Source organism: Lepidochelys kempii, chromosome 22, assembly GCF_965140265.1.
Source record: "Lepidochelys kempii isolate rLepKem1 chromosome 22, rLepKem1.hap2, whole genome shotgun sequence".
NCBI classification, from domain to species: Eukaryota; Metazoa; Chordata; order Testudines; family Cheloniidae; genus Lepidochelys; species Lepidochelys kempii.
Window position 1 is genome coordinate 12,642,388 of NC_133277.1, and position 18,020 is coordinate 12,660,407.

General features: G+C 46.9%; 1 protein-coding gene across 2 annotated transcripts in view; it reads right to left on the reverse strand.

Moving 5' to 3' along the window:
- Window positions 1-15,032, reverse strand: part of ARHGEF12 (Rho guanine nucleotide exchange factor 12) — a 104,155-nt gene extending 89,123 nt beyond the window's left edge. The window contains exon 1 of one of the 2 annotated variants that reach the window (XM_073320749.1): window positions 13,810-15,032. In XM_073320749.1, the coding sequence (XP_073176850.1) occupies window positions 13,810-13,841 (32 nt within the window). In that variant the 5' untranslated portion in view covers window positions 13,842-15,032. Of the gene's footprint in view, window positions 1-8,959; window positions 9,048-13,809 lie in introns of those variants that run through there. The other variant, XM_073320752.1, reaches the window with a different exon arrangement.
- Between the last annotated feature and the right edge of the window lie 2,988 nt (window positions 15,033-18,020).

Below are 18,020 nucleotides of genomic sequence, written 5' to 3' on the forward strand. Positions count from 1 at the left end.
ACACACACAGCTAGAGAAAGGACAGAGACAAGGGGCGAATGAAGGAGAAACCTCTGAATGACGACATACCTCGAAATGGTTACTACAGAGTTTAAAGAAATCCACAGAACAAACTGCTACCACTGTAGGCCCCAGGTATTTGAGCAAGCCCTTCATATCTACAGACATCTGTATGGAGTTTATCACCGCATTACCTAACCTCTTCTTCTATCTACCTCCAAGGCAAACTGAGGTTGACTAAATGGTTTCTGTTCTCCATTCCAAAGTCCTGCTTCAATCAGTTTAGGGATAGGGACTTCCATAGATGAGGTCCCTGAACACAGAACGTCTTGTCTGAAGATGTACACCAGAGTTCTGTTGTGGCTCTCTTCAGCGTTCATTGCAAGACTTCACTGTACATCTGTTACTATATTTACTTCCTTGACTGCTTGTTCCTTTGCGATTATTTCCCTCCTTGCCCACTTGACAGACAGTTGTACTGGGGTTCACCTCAATTTTGATTTAAAATTAGGTTTTTGTATAAAAAAAATACAAAAAAAACCCCCCACACACAGAGTTCCAGAAGAGAGTTTTACAATAAAAAGTCCACCTTGGTGGAAAACTTTTCCACTGACATCCACCAGAAGCTTCAGCGGGCGGGGGGGGGGGCGGGGGGGGGGAAGAGAGACTTGAGTTTTAAGTCAATGGGGTGATCCTCTGCAATTCCTCTACAGCTGATCCAGACTCACAACGTTTAATATCTCAGGAAGCACAGGGTAGATCTGAAGGAGTGGTTTCCTCATAACACAAACAGCAATAGGTGGAGCAGGAACTTAAAAGTGCTTCACAAGCACCGTGACGTTCTTGTCAGTGGAATAAATAAGCAGCCTTGATAAATAAGCGGTCTCCCAGCAGCCATGGTGCAATTAATGACAAAATGGGATTCCTTTCAACTGGCTGAATTCCAGACAACAAGATCACTGAGAATTGAGGACTGCCTACAACACAGACCTGTTGCGAGGTTATTTCCACCCCCAATGCTTAATTGCCTGCTTCTGCTTCAGCAATGACCTAGGAACACTGCTGGGAGAAACACACAGCCTCCTCCAGAACGACCTCTTCCTGACTGTCAAAATAAACACTGATCAGAACACACTGACTATTCCCCGTTCTCTTGGCACCTGCCAGCCAGTATTACTACAACCCACAACTGCAAAAGGAGTTGTAGCCAATGGCTAAGGGCATTTTAGACTCCCAGGGAGTGTTTAGTGCTTAGAACAGAAGGACTGGGAGTCAGGACTTCTGGCTTCTATTCCATGTCCAATTGGTTTCTTTCTATAAAATGGGATTGATTGCCTTGTGTAAACGGCCCTAGATAAAAATCTAGTTATAAATATACCTTCACTGAGCCCAAAACCTGATGATAAAGCCTACCGAAAAAAGAGAAAGGTAAAGATATGTCGTATAACATACATGGCTGCAACAACATTGGTGAAGGGCCAAAGCTAACAATCTTACCATTTTAAAATGATTACAATGATTTTTAAATTCAACCTTCCCTATTTTGAAGGACAGACTGGCATGCTTGCTTTCTCAAGTCAGAAGTTAGGGAAGTTATTGGGTGAACCAACCACGAACAGCGGGCTGACGTCTTCCTGAAAATCCAATGTATAGATTTAACCCACCTGAGCAAAGAACTTACACAGGGATTAACTAATAACCACACACTTCTATCACATCATTCAGAGGAGCTCAAAGCACTCGACATTATGCTTCACACTCCTGTGGGGTACAAGGCTATCCCCATTTTAAAATGGAGTACTGAGGAACCGAAATTGAAGCAGCTTTTATCACACAGCAAATCAAGGTCAGAACTAGGAACAGGGGTCAGAATACCTAGTTTCTAACTACTACAAGAATGCTGCCTCCCACTACAAAGAGGTCTGAAGCTCAGTGGTAGAGAAGAAGCCTCTGACAGTTCTGTTAGCTTCGAGTCTCTCTGCACTTCGACACCTTCATTGCAGCATGGAGTGACAGAATTAAAGAAAACCTAATTATAAATAGCTAAGACTATAAAAGGCTCTTTCAGCAGCATCCCAAGGGCACCTTATTCCACCAGCCAACAAAAATGGAAACAAAATGATAGTACACGTACTACCAACAATCTCTAAAATCAGATCGTCACCCACAAGAACCACTTCCGCTGTAGAAACCACAGCGACGACACATGGCGAACCACAACCTATCATCCTGTGTGTCTCAGCAGACTGCAGGGGCAGATCACCAATTTGAGAGTTACAGATCACCATTACAGGATTCGTCACTCTTATCTTTGGGATACAGAATGCGCTGTTTCTCTCACAGATGCTTCAGCAGATGAGCTCTCTCATTGTCCTGTTCACAATTGACATCACATTGGTTCCCCCATACACCTCCTTCAGTTTCCAGTGAAACATATCCTTCTCTCACCACTTTTCTTCCATTAAGGCCCCATCTACACAGAAAAATTCCTGGTAACATGGCTGCCCAGCTTGGAGCAGAAGGAGGGAAGAGAATGGCTGACAATGTTTTGAGTTAAGCAACAATTCAGCCCAGGTATAAGTAGGTGTAAATCCTAAAGAAGCCATTGGTGAAGTTGATCTCTGGAGCCAACAAAAATCTCCAACAAGTTTTCCCCTGTCTACACAGGCCAGTCAGGACCATGTTACTAAACGGACTGACCTTGAAAACCATTGTACAACACAAGAAAGTATTTAATACCAACAATGCCTAAGTATCCCCATGCACCCGCTTAAGCCAGGGCAAACAGAAAAACACAAAATACAACCACTCCCAGAAGGGACTGACTGTTCTCAACACCGCCATGCAGCCCCTTTGGGCATGAATATCTACCCCCACTTTTCAAACAGGCATCCATATACTGCCATGGTGTTGCTGAAAAGCATAGCTGAATGTTCTGAACCTGAAAGGAATGTCATGCTCCAGCAAATTCTCCCTTACCTTAGATTAATGGTTCTCACCTTTTTTAGTTAGAGCCTGCTGTTGGGAATGGCATAAGGGCAGCCCCTCCGATATTCTGTGGTTGTCTCCTGTTTAAGTTCTCTCTCACTCATTTCCTATCTGTTTTCATTGTTATCTCACCTACTCCAGCTTTTTCTTGTTCTTCTTTTGCTTTTCTTTTTTTTTTTTCCCTTTGCACTAACCCTTCTCCTTTCCCCCTCTCTGGTGGCTTCAATCTCCTTCCCCATTCATCAGAAGGTTACGTGTTGTTGGGCATGGGACAGGACATCTACTGGTGCCTCTGCACTACAGGAGCGCAGAGAAAAGACACTTGGTCTGAGCCTTCATCCCGGAACATGCAGGAGCAGTTGCCAACCAGCTACATTAGGGAGCACAATCACAGCAGGAAGAGAAGACTTGCAAGGAGCCACCTGACACTTTATATGGACCAGCAGGTTGCAGCATATGCCTGCAGGTGGGTGCCACCAGATTGAAGATCCTGCACCTTAAGTGGGTTCTAGCCCAAGAAAGCTAATGCCCAAATAAATCTGTTCATCTCTAAGGTGCCACAAGGACTCCTCAGGGTTTTTACCTTGCAACGTGCCCCTCTTGAATCGGTCTAGTGCTCCATCAGTGAGATCTGGCCACCTCCCTCGAGGCTGGGAAACACTGCCTTAGGTCAGTTCATGCCTTCCAACCCCCTTCCAGCCACTATGGAATTATTCAAAATTCCATGAAAGCATACCTAACTCCTCACAGGCCACAGGCTTCTGTCTCTCTACACTGGGAAGTCACCCAAGTGCTCTGGCATGTGACTGCCTGCAATATCACAAGTATCACAGGACTCGGCGCCTACAGACGAACTTGAGATCAGTTTCATAGATAAACAGGAACTTTGTTAGCTGGACTGGTGCACAGAGCTTCAAAGAGAAACATTACTCAGATAAGAAGAGTCAAATTTCCCCCATCTATTTCTTAAAGTCTGAAGCACACGCTTGAAGAGCTCAGAAGCCAATTGAACCAACTCAAATGTCCAGCCCCAGCAAAACTACACTTTGTTCATGTGGGTTTAAGCAGGCTAGACACTCCATCGTCCTGAGATTCTCCCTTTGGCAGCTAGCACAAATCCTGCAGCCTCATTATCTGCACCAAGGCAGGCCCTTTTTGTTAGTTCACACCTCACACTTCATGCCACATCTTCTACATTGCCAGAGAGTTCAGACCATAGAAGCCATAATTCTGCTGAATTGTTTAAACAAATGTAGAGGCTCAAAGTGCATCTCCCAAGTCACTGCATCCTGTTGCAATCCACAGTCTCACACAGCGGACACTGTTTCTGACAGACAGAGCAATACTTCAGTCATCATCAGCAGGACACTTGACAACACATAATTAACAAGCAATAATGATCCTGATAGATGAGATTACCCAGAGCTAGATTAGAACTTGAACTGTCGCTAATGTGTGGGAGCCCACCTGCAATAAATCAATGCTTCTTCCAGGTATGCATCTGATGAAGTGAGCTGTAGCTCACGAAAGCTTATGCTCAAATAAATTTGTTAGTCTTTAAGGTGCCACAAGTCCTCCTTTTCTTTTTACGGATACAGACTAACATGGCTGCGACTCTGAAATCTTCCAGCTTGGGTACTCAGCGCAGGGACAACACTGGTCATTCGCGGTCTCAGATTTGGAGAGTGACTTTCTTAATTCAAAGGAGTACTTGTGGCACCTTAGAGACTAACCAATTTATTTGAGCATAAGCTTTCGTGAGCTACAGCTCACTTCATCGGATGCATACCGTGGAAACTGCAGCAGACTTTATATATACACAGAGAATATGAAACAATACCTCCTCCCACCCCACTGTCCTGCTGGTAATAGCTTATCTAAAGTGATCGTCAGGTGGGCCATTTCCAGCACAAATCCAGGTTTTCTTGGGGGTGGAGGTTGAGAAAACCTGGATTTGTGCTGGAAATGGCCCACCTGACGATCACTTTAGATAAGCTATTACCAGCAGGACAGTGGGGTGGGAGGAGGTATTGTTTCATATTCTCTGTGTGTATATAAAGTCTGCTGCAGTTTCCACGGTATGCATCCGATGAAGTGAGCTGTAGCTCACGAAAGCTTATGCTCAAATAAATTGGTTAGTCTCTAAGGTGCCACAAGTACTCCTTTTCTTTTTGCGAATACAGACTAACACGGCTGTTACTCTGAAACCTTTCTTAATTCAGTCTAATTTACACTGATGAACCCAAAAGTTAAAGGATCCCAAAGCAAAGCTCAAAGTAGCTCAGTGGACAATTTCTAAGAGTTTGCCAACAAACGAAAGAAGTAACATCATGTACATAGGGTCAAACATTGCTAGATGAGCTGCACAGATATGCAAGACGACCAGGTTCCTGCCAAATGGGTGTATAGACCAAACAGACAAAATACAGACAGGCAAAGGGTGGGGGAAAGGGATGCAGCACAAAAGGAAAGGACAGAAGTGGGGATGTTTGGCACACATTTTGTTTACTCCACAGTTTGTGTTCAATACTGTTTGTTTTGGTTTCACTATTTATAATTGTGTTGACATTTTAATGTAAACTAAAGACAATGCCTTTTCCTACCATGCTTGTTTTAAAAATATACATGTTTTTGGTTTTTTTTTGTTTAAACACAAACAAAATTAAAACAAACTGTCTCTTCCTGCCTTTTTCTTTATTTGCTCTTCTGTTTTAAGCCTGTTGCTTGATTTCTATACTTCTTGATGGCCTGTTTTGCATTTTATGCCTTCCCACCCCCCCCCTGTAATTATTTATTACAGCTCTATATGCTTTATACCCCTTTCTTGTTTCACTTATAAAAAGCCTTGCATCCCTTCCCTCTCCTCCTCGTTTTCAGCCCGCTATTTCTGTGCGGAGACAATATCTGCATTCAGTCTTCGGAATAATTAAGGGCCTTAGTTTTGTTAAAGTGAGATTTTAAATTAGATATACATTTTTAAAGCCTAAGGGTTATTTCCATGGCATGATTGTAGAGCGTCAATACATGCAGAATTGCGGGCCTGGCTTGAAGAAAGGGTTTGTCTCTCTGAATTCTTACTGGCCTCTCTTACATACATAAACCCAGACCTTACAAAATAGATAATGTGGGGGTGCTCTTTGGCCTGGTCTACTTGTAAGAGTTAGGTCAACACAACCGCAGCGCTCAAGGATGTGAAATATCCATATCCCAGTGCACCATAGCTATGCCGACCTAACCCCCAGTGCAGATGCAGCTTCCATCAACCTAGCTACCATTGCCGTGGAAGGTGGAATCCCTACAGCAACAGAAAAATGCCCTCCGTCACTGTAGTGAGTGTCTATACAAGGACACTACAGTCCTAGTGTAGACATGTCTATACAATGGCTTTCTTACGCGGCCTTAACTAGGAGTAAAGCTCCCTAATTTTTAGCAATACTAATGAGAGGCTGCTACAAGAAACTCACGGATGAGAAAATGATCAACGTAACAAACTTAAGTTACATATCACCATGCAATATATGTCAACTGCATTATGTTCCCGAACCTAGAAGCGCAAGGAGGATACACCAGTATAATCCTTCTTGATGTTAAGAATTTAGTGCTGGTGAAAGGTAATGACTTGACAGCCCTTGAGAGTGAAGTCTTTTTATGCACAGAGCACTAACACCATCTGCAGCAGAAGTTCAAACTTATTCTTGAAACAGCCCTGCCCATGTATTTCCCCTCTAACTCGAAAGAGCCACACCTTAAGGTATGAGTGGGGAAATCAGTCCCTATTACCAAGGTAAACCATGGCCTTTCTCCTGATGCTATTAGTAGAGTGTCCATTTAGTGCCAACTGTGCTGATGGTTTTGGTTTTTTGCGACGTGGACGCCTGTCACAGCTCCAACGATGCTACTATGAACATTGTTGATAGCAGTGAAACGGTCCAGAATCATGTCAGTCCCACTCTAATTCTGTTTGGGAATGCTATGAGCAGCTGCAGAAACAGGCACCAGAGCACCTCACTGAACAGAAGGACCCATAAAAAGTAGGCTGAAGTGAGGGTAGAGTTGTGGACCCCACATCCCGAAAGATTCAGAAGACTCGAGGACACAGATGGGCATGAAGCCATCAGCCCTTAGGAAACTCCAGCTAGCAAAGAAATCTGCAGCAAACCTCCCCAGCAATTTAAGCTATTGCAAGAACATCAAACCTGCCCACCAGTTTCTCCACTGGCTTCTCACAGAACATTGAGTCAAGTTCAAGGTCTAGTTCTTACCTTCAAAGTGCTCAATGGCTTGAGCCCAGCATAACTAAAAGATTGAGCCCAGCATGACTAAAAGTTCTGGAATGAAGACCATGGTCAACAACTCCACCCGCAGGCACAATGGAACATTATACCATATGGGTAAAGTTCATCTGTGCACGAGAAAGAGCTTTCTTGGGGGCTGGTCTGCCATTGTAGAATGAAATCCCACAAGAGTTGAGGACTCTCACAAAACCTCACCACCTTCTGCTCCAAGTGCAAGGTACACTCCTCCTTCCTGCTTCTCTAATACAGTCTGAGCAGAGCGGACATTTAAAAAAAAAAAAAAAACCCTTAACAAAACAAAACACTCCACTGCACATATCCTCTCCCCAGGGGAAGAATTCTGAGGGAGAGAGAAAATGAACCATACATGATAAGTCATGTCATCTGATGCACTGCTGGAAGGCACTCAAATACTACAGTGATAAAAGCAGCATACAAATCTTTTTAGATGAGATGGGTGTGGAAAAGTGAAAGAGTTCCTCTGTCTTCCAGAGGCCATGAGGAGTTTCACATTTATTCCACACTATTAGCTAGAGCCCCCTAGCAGGGTCCAAGGACTTCACCTGGCAGGAATCACAGCAGCCAGGTGAGGGGCTGGGCTTCTCTGGACATGAATGATAGTTCTATCACCCTTCAAGTCTTTCATATCTACCTCGGGCCAGAAGGGGTCTGGTCAGTGTTCCAGGTCCTGCTTCCTGCAGACCTGGACTGGATGCAAAGAGGAGGAGATCAAGAAGGGGAAAGCTTTACATCACTTTGCAGGTCCAGAGCCATTCAGACCTCCCTAAGCAGCATTAATTTATGTCACAATAGGAGTTACTCACAGAGAGAATTACACATCTTTGGCAAACACACTGCCTGCTATTCCTGCCTCCAGACAAATAACCACAATAGATGTTCCCAGCTCTATTAAAACTGGGGAGGGGGGGGGAAGGAAGAGTCAAGCTCACCTCACTTTCAGTCTCTTTATCAAGAGACATTGTGGTTCCTGTCTACCCCCAAGCCAACAGTACACATTGCGACCGGCACCCTATCCCGACAGCTTCAATAAAACTACAGAATACAATAAGCAAGCACAGAGACTGTCACCTCATACTCAAAATGAAACGGAGACAATACTGGACAACTCAAGAAAGCTTGCACTGATGCCTGTATGCAACTGGCCACTCTACAACTAAGAAGGAAGTCTTCAATGACACCTATCTTACGGGAGTACTAGATTTAAAGGAGAAAGTTGGGAAAAAAAATGAAATGAACACACTGCTCAAATTGTAAGTGTAGCTAGCTATTCAGTAACACTGTTGCAGAGAAAGCCTTGAATTTCATAGAGAAAGAGGAGGAGGGGTTATTTAGCCACGATTCGGCTAAAAGAGATGTCCCAATTACCAAGGGGACATTGAAATACTCAGAGAGGGGAAGCACATTTAAGCAGATTAGAAACAATTAAGGTTTACTTTAATATCAAGCGACGAGAAAAAAAATCAGCAATTAAAAGCCTCAAAAGGGTAATTATGTGTAAATTCTACCCCCTCCCCACCTTATTTTACAATTATGGTAGCACAGGCTATGGCTCAATTATAAATAAAACTCACTTGACTGCAACTGCCTAGGAAGACAGACACTCACATCTTACACAATATCTACATTCGCTACATTACTTGAATAACCACACAAACCTGCACAGTCCATGTAACCATGCAATCTCCTTGCTCCAATATGGCTGGAGCGGCTGCAGGAAGAAAAATACAGTAACTGGGTTACAAAAAAGGAAAAACTACTGCATCCAAACGTTTCTGCAGCCTTATAAGAGGATACAACCAGGTTCTGATAATCGTTAGGTGACCAATCACAGCCTGCAAGTTGCGGAGTTTCAACCCAGTCCCAGCAAGGGAGAATAAAACCCTTATCTTGCTCAGCCATGTGTCGCCAGCCACAAACGGCAAGAGAGCTACGCCCAAAGCCAGCCTGTTTGAGTTTAGCCGGGGTCAGAGGACTCTGAAGAGAGAAAGCATGCTCATGTGCAGTCCTGATAGAAACAGAAGGAAGAAACCCAAAACACACACCCACAGGTCTAAAGCCAGCGTAACCAGCTAATCTTAGTCTAGGATAGACCTGACAGCTGGAAACACTAACAGAACATCACCAAGCCAAAAACCATTCAATACCAGAAAAACTGTGGCAATTAGCAAGGAACTGAATAAAGAGTGAAAGACTGGAAAGCATTAAAAGAGCTAAATATGTATAGCCTTGTTAAGAGATTATTAAGTGAAGGGTGCATGATCATTTACAAGGATGAAGGGTGTGAACACCAAGGGTGAAGGGAAATTGTTTCCTGTAGTCCAACGGGTGGCAGGATTCAATCACAAAGACAGAAGATCTAGGCTGTTTAATCGTCTCCCAAAAGAAGAAGGGGAGGGAAGCCTTGCTGTTTGGTGTATTTAAGCTTCTGAATCTGAATCCTTCTCACACCAAGAGATGTCATTTAGGGCACAAACAAGGTTCCATTACCCTGATCTATCTTTGAACACTCTTTGCATGTCCTCTCTGTGAGTGGTTTTCAAACTGGAGATCACGACCCAGTACTGGGTCACGGAATGTCACGCACTTGGTCGTGGTGACTCTGGTCAGCACTGCCGAATGGGCCATTAAAAGTCCCATTGGCAGTACTGCCCAGCTAAGGCAGGTTAGTCCCTACCTGTTCTGACACCGCACTGCGCCCCAGAATCAGCCAGCAGCAGGTCCAGCTCCTAGGCAGGGGGGAGGAGGGGGGCGCCCCCACCCCGAGCACTGGCTCCGCACTCTCATGGAGCTGTGGGGGGCGGTGCCTGTGGGTGAGAGCCGCATGGAGCTGCTTGTATGCCTCCGCCTAGAAGCCAGACCTGCTGCTGGTCGCTTCCGGGGCTCAGCATGGTCCGCGGTGCCAGGACAAGCAGGAAGCCTGCCTTAGCACCCTTGCTGTGCCGCTGACCAGGAGCCGCCCGAGGTAAGTCCATGCCCCAATCCCCTGCCCCAGCCCTAAGTCCCCCCAAACCCAGAGCCCCTTCCTGTACTGCAAACCCCTCAACCTGGGCCCCACCCCAGATTCTGCACCTCCAGCCCAGAGCCACACACCCCCAACCTCCTGCCCCAGCCCTGAGCCCCCGCAACCCAGAGCCCACTCCTGCACCCCAAAACTCTCATCCCTGGCCCCACACCAGAGCCCGCACCCCCAAATCAGAGCCCTGACCCCCTCCCACACCCAGAACCCCTCATGCCCAGCCCCACCCCACAGCTCTCACCCCAACCCTCAGCCCCAGCTCCACTGGGCAGTGGGCATCAACAATTTTCTTCAACTGGGTCGCCAGAAAAAAAAGTTTGAAAACCACTGCTCTGTGTCATTAAGTCCCCAAAATTCTCTCTCCAAGTACTGTTTGACACAGGGATTCTTTCAGCTGCCTCCTTCCCCAGTAGTCCAATAGCACAGATGCTCCCGCTTCATTCTTAACATGACCCAGATATTTCCATCTTCTTTTTGGGATAGCTTTGAAAATAAGGAGTTAACTCTCTGACCAATCTCAGCATTTGTTATAAATTCATTTAACTCAACACCTAGTGTTTTGAGATATTTACACACTGGGGGAAAAGATGCTAGAAAATGTCCTGTAGGAAACACTCCTACTTTGGTGGGCTAGATAACAGTAGACCTTGAAGATGCAAAACACCTTTGATTAAACAGAGCTGGGCTGACTGCTTGATGCATTTTGAGAGACCAACATCTCAAACTGGGCCAACACGAATTGGCTGCATTGCATACCTGGGCGGACCCAGATTCAGTTGCAGGGATACCTAGAATCCTCTGAGCGTCTTAAACAGAAGGAGCTATGAGACAAAGAGAAAAATGAGAGGGCTGTCTTTTTTGTGATTTGGCCTGTTGTCACTGGAGCAGCACTGGAACAGACTATTCCTATCTTTGTCCTAACTTGTAAACTAGTGCCAGAAATGAGATCAACAGCAACAGCTATGAGCAGGACAGCCGGTGTAACCCTGCACAAAAGGAACGTCAATCAGATATCACAAATAAAGTTCAAGGTGGTCTCTGCTAAATAGGTTGGGGAGGGCGGGGGAGTGAAAAAGATTATGCATATGGACAGCAGATCTTTTCCCGAATAGGTATTTAAGAATCTACCATTATGCAAAAGGCCCATGACACAAACTGAGAAGGATGTTGGCTCATACTGCCCACCCTGCTATGTTCATGTTTCTATTTGGCACACGTGTGGATGTCTAAACTTTTAAAAAGGCACTCCATGAAAGAGTGAAAAAGCCAGGCTAACATACATCACTGGCAACCAGAGAGAGTTGAACCTGGAATATGTTTTTATATTCTTTAGGCCTAGTGACCTGCATTTAGGTTGCACCTGCTTTATACTCCCACGATTAGTAGCAAGACATAAAAAGGAAATATAAATTTCTTTAGCCTAATGGGACAGAGAGCCTTTCACTGCTAGGTTGCCAGGACAGGGGTGGCCAAAAAGACGCCACTATTTGAGGGTGTTTGGTGCCATACATGAATGAATGCGTGGCCTCATTCCAATTCCTAGTGAGCGGATGTTCACATCACGAGAACACACCGTCACATCTGGCACTTTGTCAACTGTCTCAGCCAAGGAACAAATGGGCCATGAAGACTGAATTACCCTCTCACCATTAGATCAAGGGTTCCTCCAGGTCAGAGGTGAGGCACAGTGGCAAGGCAAAGGACAAGCCTCCCCACACCTGTCATTGCCCATGCTGTACTCTGTCATTACAGAAAGCTTTAGTTTCCAGGGCTGTCAAGCCAGTATCTTTTCCCAGCATTAATATTTTTATTCAAAGCTTTTAATTAAACACTGCACACAAACATGCCTGTGACATTACAAAACAGCAGGAAGTGGAAGTGCTTATGTTTTTCTACTGGCAGTTCTAATGCAATAAGGGAAAATATTTTGTGTTTTATTAACAACCAAATCCACTGCCTTCATATATCCCCTTCACATACAGCAACTGAATACAGCCTACTGTCCTTACAGACGTGCTGGAACAATTTTTTTTTTTTAAATAAATAGTGGGGGTGCTTAGAGTCATTGAACCAAACCGTAAATCCTGTATATGATGGAAACTCTAGTTCCAGTACCTAGTTGTCCCTATGATGTCTTTTAAGTTGTTTTAGGGAACGCATTTCTTTTAAATATGAAAGAACTCTCCTTGCTGTGTATGAAAATGGTATATTACAGCACTCATACAAATGTCAGTGTTAATGCACATGCTCTGTAAAAGAAAAACAAGCCAGCATTCAGAGTATAGTGGTTACAGTCCCACCCATCATACCAGAAAAATGAATATTGCAGAATTCATTGCAAATCCTCAATATTCTGAAAAGAAACACGATAAACAGAACATAGTGGACCTGATTCTTGTTTACACCAAGGCCCCTTTATGCTACTCAGGCAGTTTAACACCCATTAAGGCCCCTTTACACTCCCAGAATAGTGTAAAAGGGATTAATGTACATGAGAATGAGGCTCAGTCTCTCTTCTGCTCACCTTTGGAATCTACAAGGCTACTCACAGGTACTGGAAACAGTGAATCATGCTCCTGTCTCAGCTGCTGATGTACAGCCCACATAAGGCCCAAGTGGTCCAAACCTCACACAGTTCCGCTATCATCGTATGGCATCGCTTCCAAACACACACACACACCCCTATGCCCTAAAATAAATGATCTTGCCTGAAAACCTCAGAAGACATTTTCCCTGGTTGCCTAGAAATGGAAATACAACTTAAATGCACTCCTTCCTTCACATCATGCTACTGTCTCAAACGCATATGGAAAGTTTGTGTGGAATTATCTGATGGCTTTTATATCATCCAAAGCTCTCCTAGCAGAGAGCAACATTCCAGTCCCCATCCCTGAAGAACCCAATAAAAATGAAAAGGTACAAAAACTGCCAGAAGGGAAAATGGTGTTTTACACAGAAGCCAAGAGAATGAAGAAGTCACCTGACGCAGACAATTGGAAAACACCACTATGATATGGCAGACATACCTGTTAATCAGGTATGGATCTTGTCCTCACCTGAAGTGACCTTTCCCTGAATGACTAACTTGCTGACCCAATAAAGAACAAATATGTATACAGTCCCACCTAATACACAAAATGTTTGTAGCCTAAATTACATCCCCTTCCCAGGAAGCCCCAACCCTTAATTTTACCTGATTTCCTTGGGTACTTCAACCCTCTAGCTCTGAGGCTGAAAGAAGATGCCCTAATTCCTACAGATATGGATTAGCTGTTTTAAATATTTTGATCTCAAACTTAACCCAGATGAATTAATTTCAATTGCTCAAGAATATTTATCAATTCCAAAATCAATTTACCCCCACTTTCCTGATCCTGCCACCCCTCTTCCCCCAACCTTTCAGGCTGTCACTAAATCCAAAAAGAAGGCAACCAACTTTGGAGCAGGGAAATGGGTTTTCTGTTTAACAAAATCCTGTTTCATACTAACCTGTCCGTGATTGTGGACTGTGTGCCACTCATTGGAGCCCTGGGCAAGGAGTCGTCTTTTTATCCAATTTGCATTTTACTATTCTTGCAGGGATCTCCCCAGATGCATTGCCCCCACACATAAACCAGTGTTCAAGATCCAGCCTTGCTCCAGAAGAGAGACTCACAGAAGGCAAATTCAGTTCAAAAACACCTTAGCTCAGTCAGAATATCCAGATCAAAGGGACTCTTACCCAAAAAAAAAAAAAAAAATCAATCCAACAACACACACAAGTTCTCCCGGGGGCAAAAATGTCCCAAAAGGAAGAGAGAAATCTTCAAACGTGATAAATCCTCAGAGCGTCCAAACCTTTAAACGCTGGGGAAAGCGTGGTTACGGGGAGATCCTGCTCTGAGCCTAAGTGGGCTTTGTTAACTGGGCCCAACAGGGGTACAGTTCCTCTGTTTACTTTGGGGTGACGGGGCTCCACTCCCAGAACACCAGGGTGTGCAACCCTATGGATTTGGGGGGCGGGTACCTATACACACCCTCCCCTGTGGGGAAGCCCCCCTTTACGGGATTTCAGGCGGTGCCCCCGCGGCCCGTCACGCTCTCGGGGGGCCCCCTCCGGGCGCCGGGGTGCCCTAGCGGGGGGCGCCGGGGTGCGGCTCACAGGCCCCCCGCGCCCGCGGCTCCCTCTCCTCCTGGGGGGCGCAGAGCGGGGCCCATGCCCCCCCCCCGGGCCGCGGCTGCCTGGGGCCCCCGCCGCGGCTCTCAGGGCTCCATCCCCGCCAGCCGGGCCCGGCTCGCTCCGCTTCCCCTGCGGGGCGGGGGCCGCCGGAGCCCTGCCCGGGTCAGGGCCGCTCGCCGGGGTCCTGGCCCGCTCGGCGCTCTCCTCCCGGCCTCGGGCGGGGGGCTCCGTCCGCTCCCGGGGGGCCCGGCGCCCGGCCCCAGCGGGGTCTGTCCCCGCGGCCTGCGCGGTCCCGGCCCGCTTCGGCCCGGCGGGGCCTCTGCTCCCGGTCCCAGCTCGGTGCCGCCGGCCGGGGGGCTCCGGCAGCCCGGTCCTGGCGGCGCGGCGCGGCTCCGCCCGGCTCGGCTCGGCTCCAGGGGTCCCGGCCCCGCTCAGAGCCCGGCGGGTGGCGCGCGGCAGCCGGCCCGGCTCGGGTCCGGTTCGACGCCGGTTCCGATCCCCCCCTCCCGGGTTGCGGCGGCTCCTTGCGTGTGTGTGTGTGTGTGTGTGTTACTTCTGGGACCGCATCACACCCCCCCCCCTTGTGGATCCCTGCGCGGCGCCTCCGCCGGGAGTGAAGCGACCCGAAAAGGAGTCCCCAGCTACACACCGCCCCAGAGAGCAGAGGGGACCCCCTCCCGGCACACGACCGGGAATACCCCCCCCTGTACCCTGCAGAGAAGAGCTTCTCCTTAGACACACTGCAGGGGATACCAAGCCCCCCCCCCCCAGCAGACTAGGGAGGAGGGGGCCCCCAGTGCACAATACTGGAAGGGTCTGAAAGGACCTGCCCCATCCCTAAAGCACTGAAGGGAAGGGACCCCCTCGGCAAGGCAGTGCCCATAGGGAAACCCACCGACCAGCCCAGGGCGCTGAAGAGAAGTAATGCCTCCACCCCAGCGCAATGCAATAAAGCAGGGGTCCTCAAAGGTGCAGATTTCCTGGTCAAGGTAGAGTCAAGGTCCAGACTCCAGAGAAAATAATAATAATAATAAAAAAACCCACCAATAATGCTAATAAGTAAATAAAAGATGTCGTGGTCCATTCAAAAGCATCTGGCGGTCCTGATTTGGGCCGTGGTCCACCTATTGACTACCCCTGGAGTGAAGGAAACGTCTCCCCTAAATGCACGCCCAATGAAAGGATGGGAGACTGAGGCATAGCATGCAAGACCAGAAGGTACCGCTAGCACTGAATGCACTGAAGAGAGGGGATCCCCCACCTCAATGATATGCAGATATGGACCCCCCCATCCAAATGCACTGAAGCAAAGGGATTCCCCCCCCACCCACCCAAGCCCTGTAGAGCCAGAACCTCTCCACACCCCTCCCAAATGCACTGAAGAGAGGAGATTCCCTCTCCTCCGCCCCCCATCCACTGAAGAGCTGGGATCTTACCATTCTAATTCACTGCAGACAGCCCCACCTTATCCCTAATAAAGGCAAAAAGATTGACTCCCTGGTAAAAAAATTTCAGGGTGGGGAGGGAGAGATGGGTGCCTAGGAAAACTCCTTCACCTCCCACTGTTGGGAAAAGTTTTCAGGCAAAGATGCCTAAAGTTAGGCTCTCAATCTCCATTTCTAATGTTGCTCCCACTGAGTTGAGTTGGCACTGCAGGTCCCCAGCACCTCTGAAGAATCAGGCCCCAAGGTGTCTCAAGGCGGGGGGTGGAGGGGGGGAGTTTCCAAAACTGGAGAACCCTGAATCAATTACCCCATTGGAAATTGCAGCCTTGATGGCTTCTCAGCTAGTACATGGATTTTCTGTCCTTTTCTAAAAGCTAAGTATTAATAGCTATTTCCTTCCAGTGAGCTGCATTACCATTTGCTAAAAATATTTCTCTTACTGCCTTCAAAGCACCCCCATAAGCTACATCTCCTCATCTATATCTCCTCCTTTCCCCATCTCTCTCCACCTACACCCTTCCTTTTCTGTGCAGCTACCCTGTGCTTTGTCTTGTCATGTCTTATGCAGCTCATTAGCTCTTTGGGACAGGGAGGGTCTATTGCTGTAGCTGATGCTCTGTAAAGTGTGAAACTGTGGCAGTGGAGAACCGTTGTGTGATAAGTAAATAAATAAACTAAAATAAGAGGGTACCCACAGTACCAAAGTAACAATGGGAATGTCAGTAATAGGATGCTGGAATGACCAGAGCTTTTTGTGGCTTCACATCACAGTGCAAATACCCCTCATCTGGGTATATCTCACTTAATCAATTCCCTGCCTTTGCAGGGGATTTGGTTGCACCTTGAGCCCTCCTGTTTTCTGCAGATGGCACCTAATAATATTGTTGCCTGAGTGGTGTAATACTTTGGGCTAATTTTGGTTTGCAGGCTTGCTGGGCGGGGAGGTGCAGGGGCTGGTAGTGGCCTGTGATAAACAGGAGGGCAAACTGGATGCGCTCGAGTGGTACCCTCTGGTCTTGCTTTGATGCTTGGTTTTCCAATTGTTTCACTGGGAGTTATTCCTGTGGGTGGGGAGAAAACCTACTGCTGCTGATAGACCAGAAGGGCGCCATGCACCCTCACCCCCTACCAAATATTCCAGTTAAGGGCCTCACCCTGCTCCCATTGACATCAAAGGGAACAGGATCAAGCCATAAATTAACCCTAATGCCCATTCCCACATTTAAACTTCCATTGACATGGCTGTCCCTCGCTTGTTCCCCAAACCATCTCCATCTCTTGAATCCCTAAAACTACCGCTTCCCAGCCATACCTTTGTATGGTCCCCCCCACCATTTATAGACTATACTAGGCTTGGGGAGAGGTTTAAAATTTGCGCATCAGTTTGCCCACCTGGTCCTGTTTGTGGCTAAACTCTATTGTTAATGTCTGGTAGCACAGACTGTATAAATAATAACGATAAACCCAGCAGCTGAGTTCTGTATCACCTAACCCCACGTGCCCACCATTCCTCCTCATCCCCACCCCGTTGGTACCAAGCGTCCACCCAAGTGCCATGTTAGTAAGTGCCAAAGATTATTACCCCTATACTACGAGTTCATGAAATTCCATTACCATGTGGCATAGTGCCAAGGATTCAAGTTATTACCATGTTATTAAGTGGCAAGAGTTCATGCACTATGCCATGGGTGCATGGCACAGCTCCATTAGCAAAGTTTGGTGACAGCGTCTAGTCTCCCAAACCCAAGAGCTTAGCAGCAATATTCTACGACCAGGAGTGCCTATCAGTCTTTTCTTACCAAATGCCATAGAATTGTGGTACACGCTGCTCTTGCCAAGCATCAAATGCTCGTGGCAAGGCCAAAGCGACTTAGGACACTGGCCCGTGACCAGATCACTAGGGATACGGCACAGTGCCCTACTGTAAATAAGCGACAGTACTGTTTTACCTTGTGGTATAACATTTTTCACCAGGGATCTGGTTAGCGTGAGCCAAGAGACAGTATTAGTATCTAATTAACTTCTTCTTTCGAAATGATTCATTGTAAGAGGGGAAGTGGGGAATGAAACCATTCTCTAGATGATGCATGGCATTT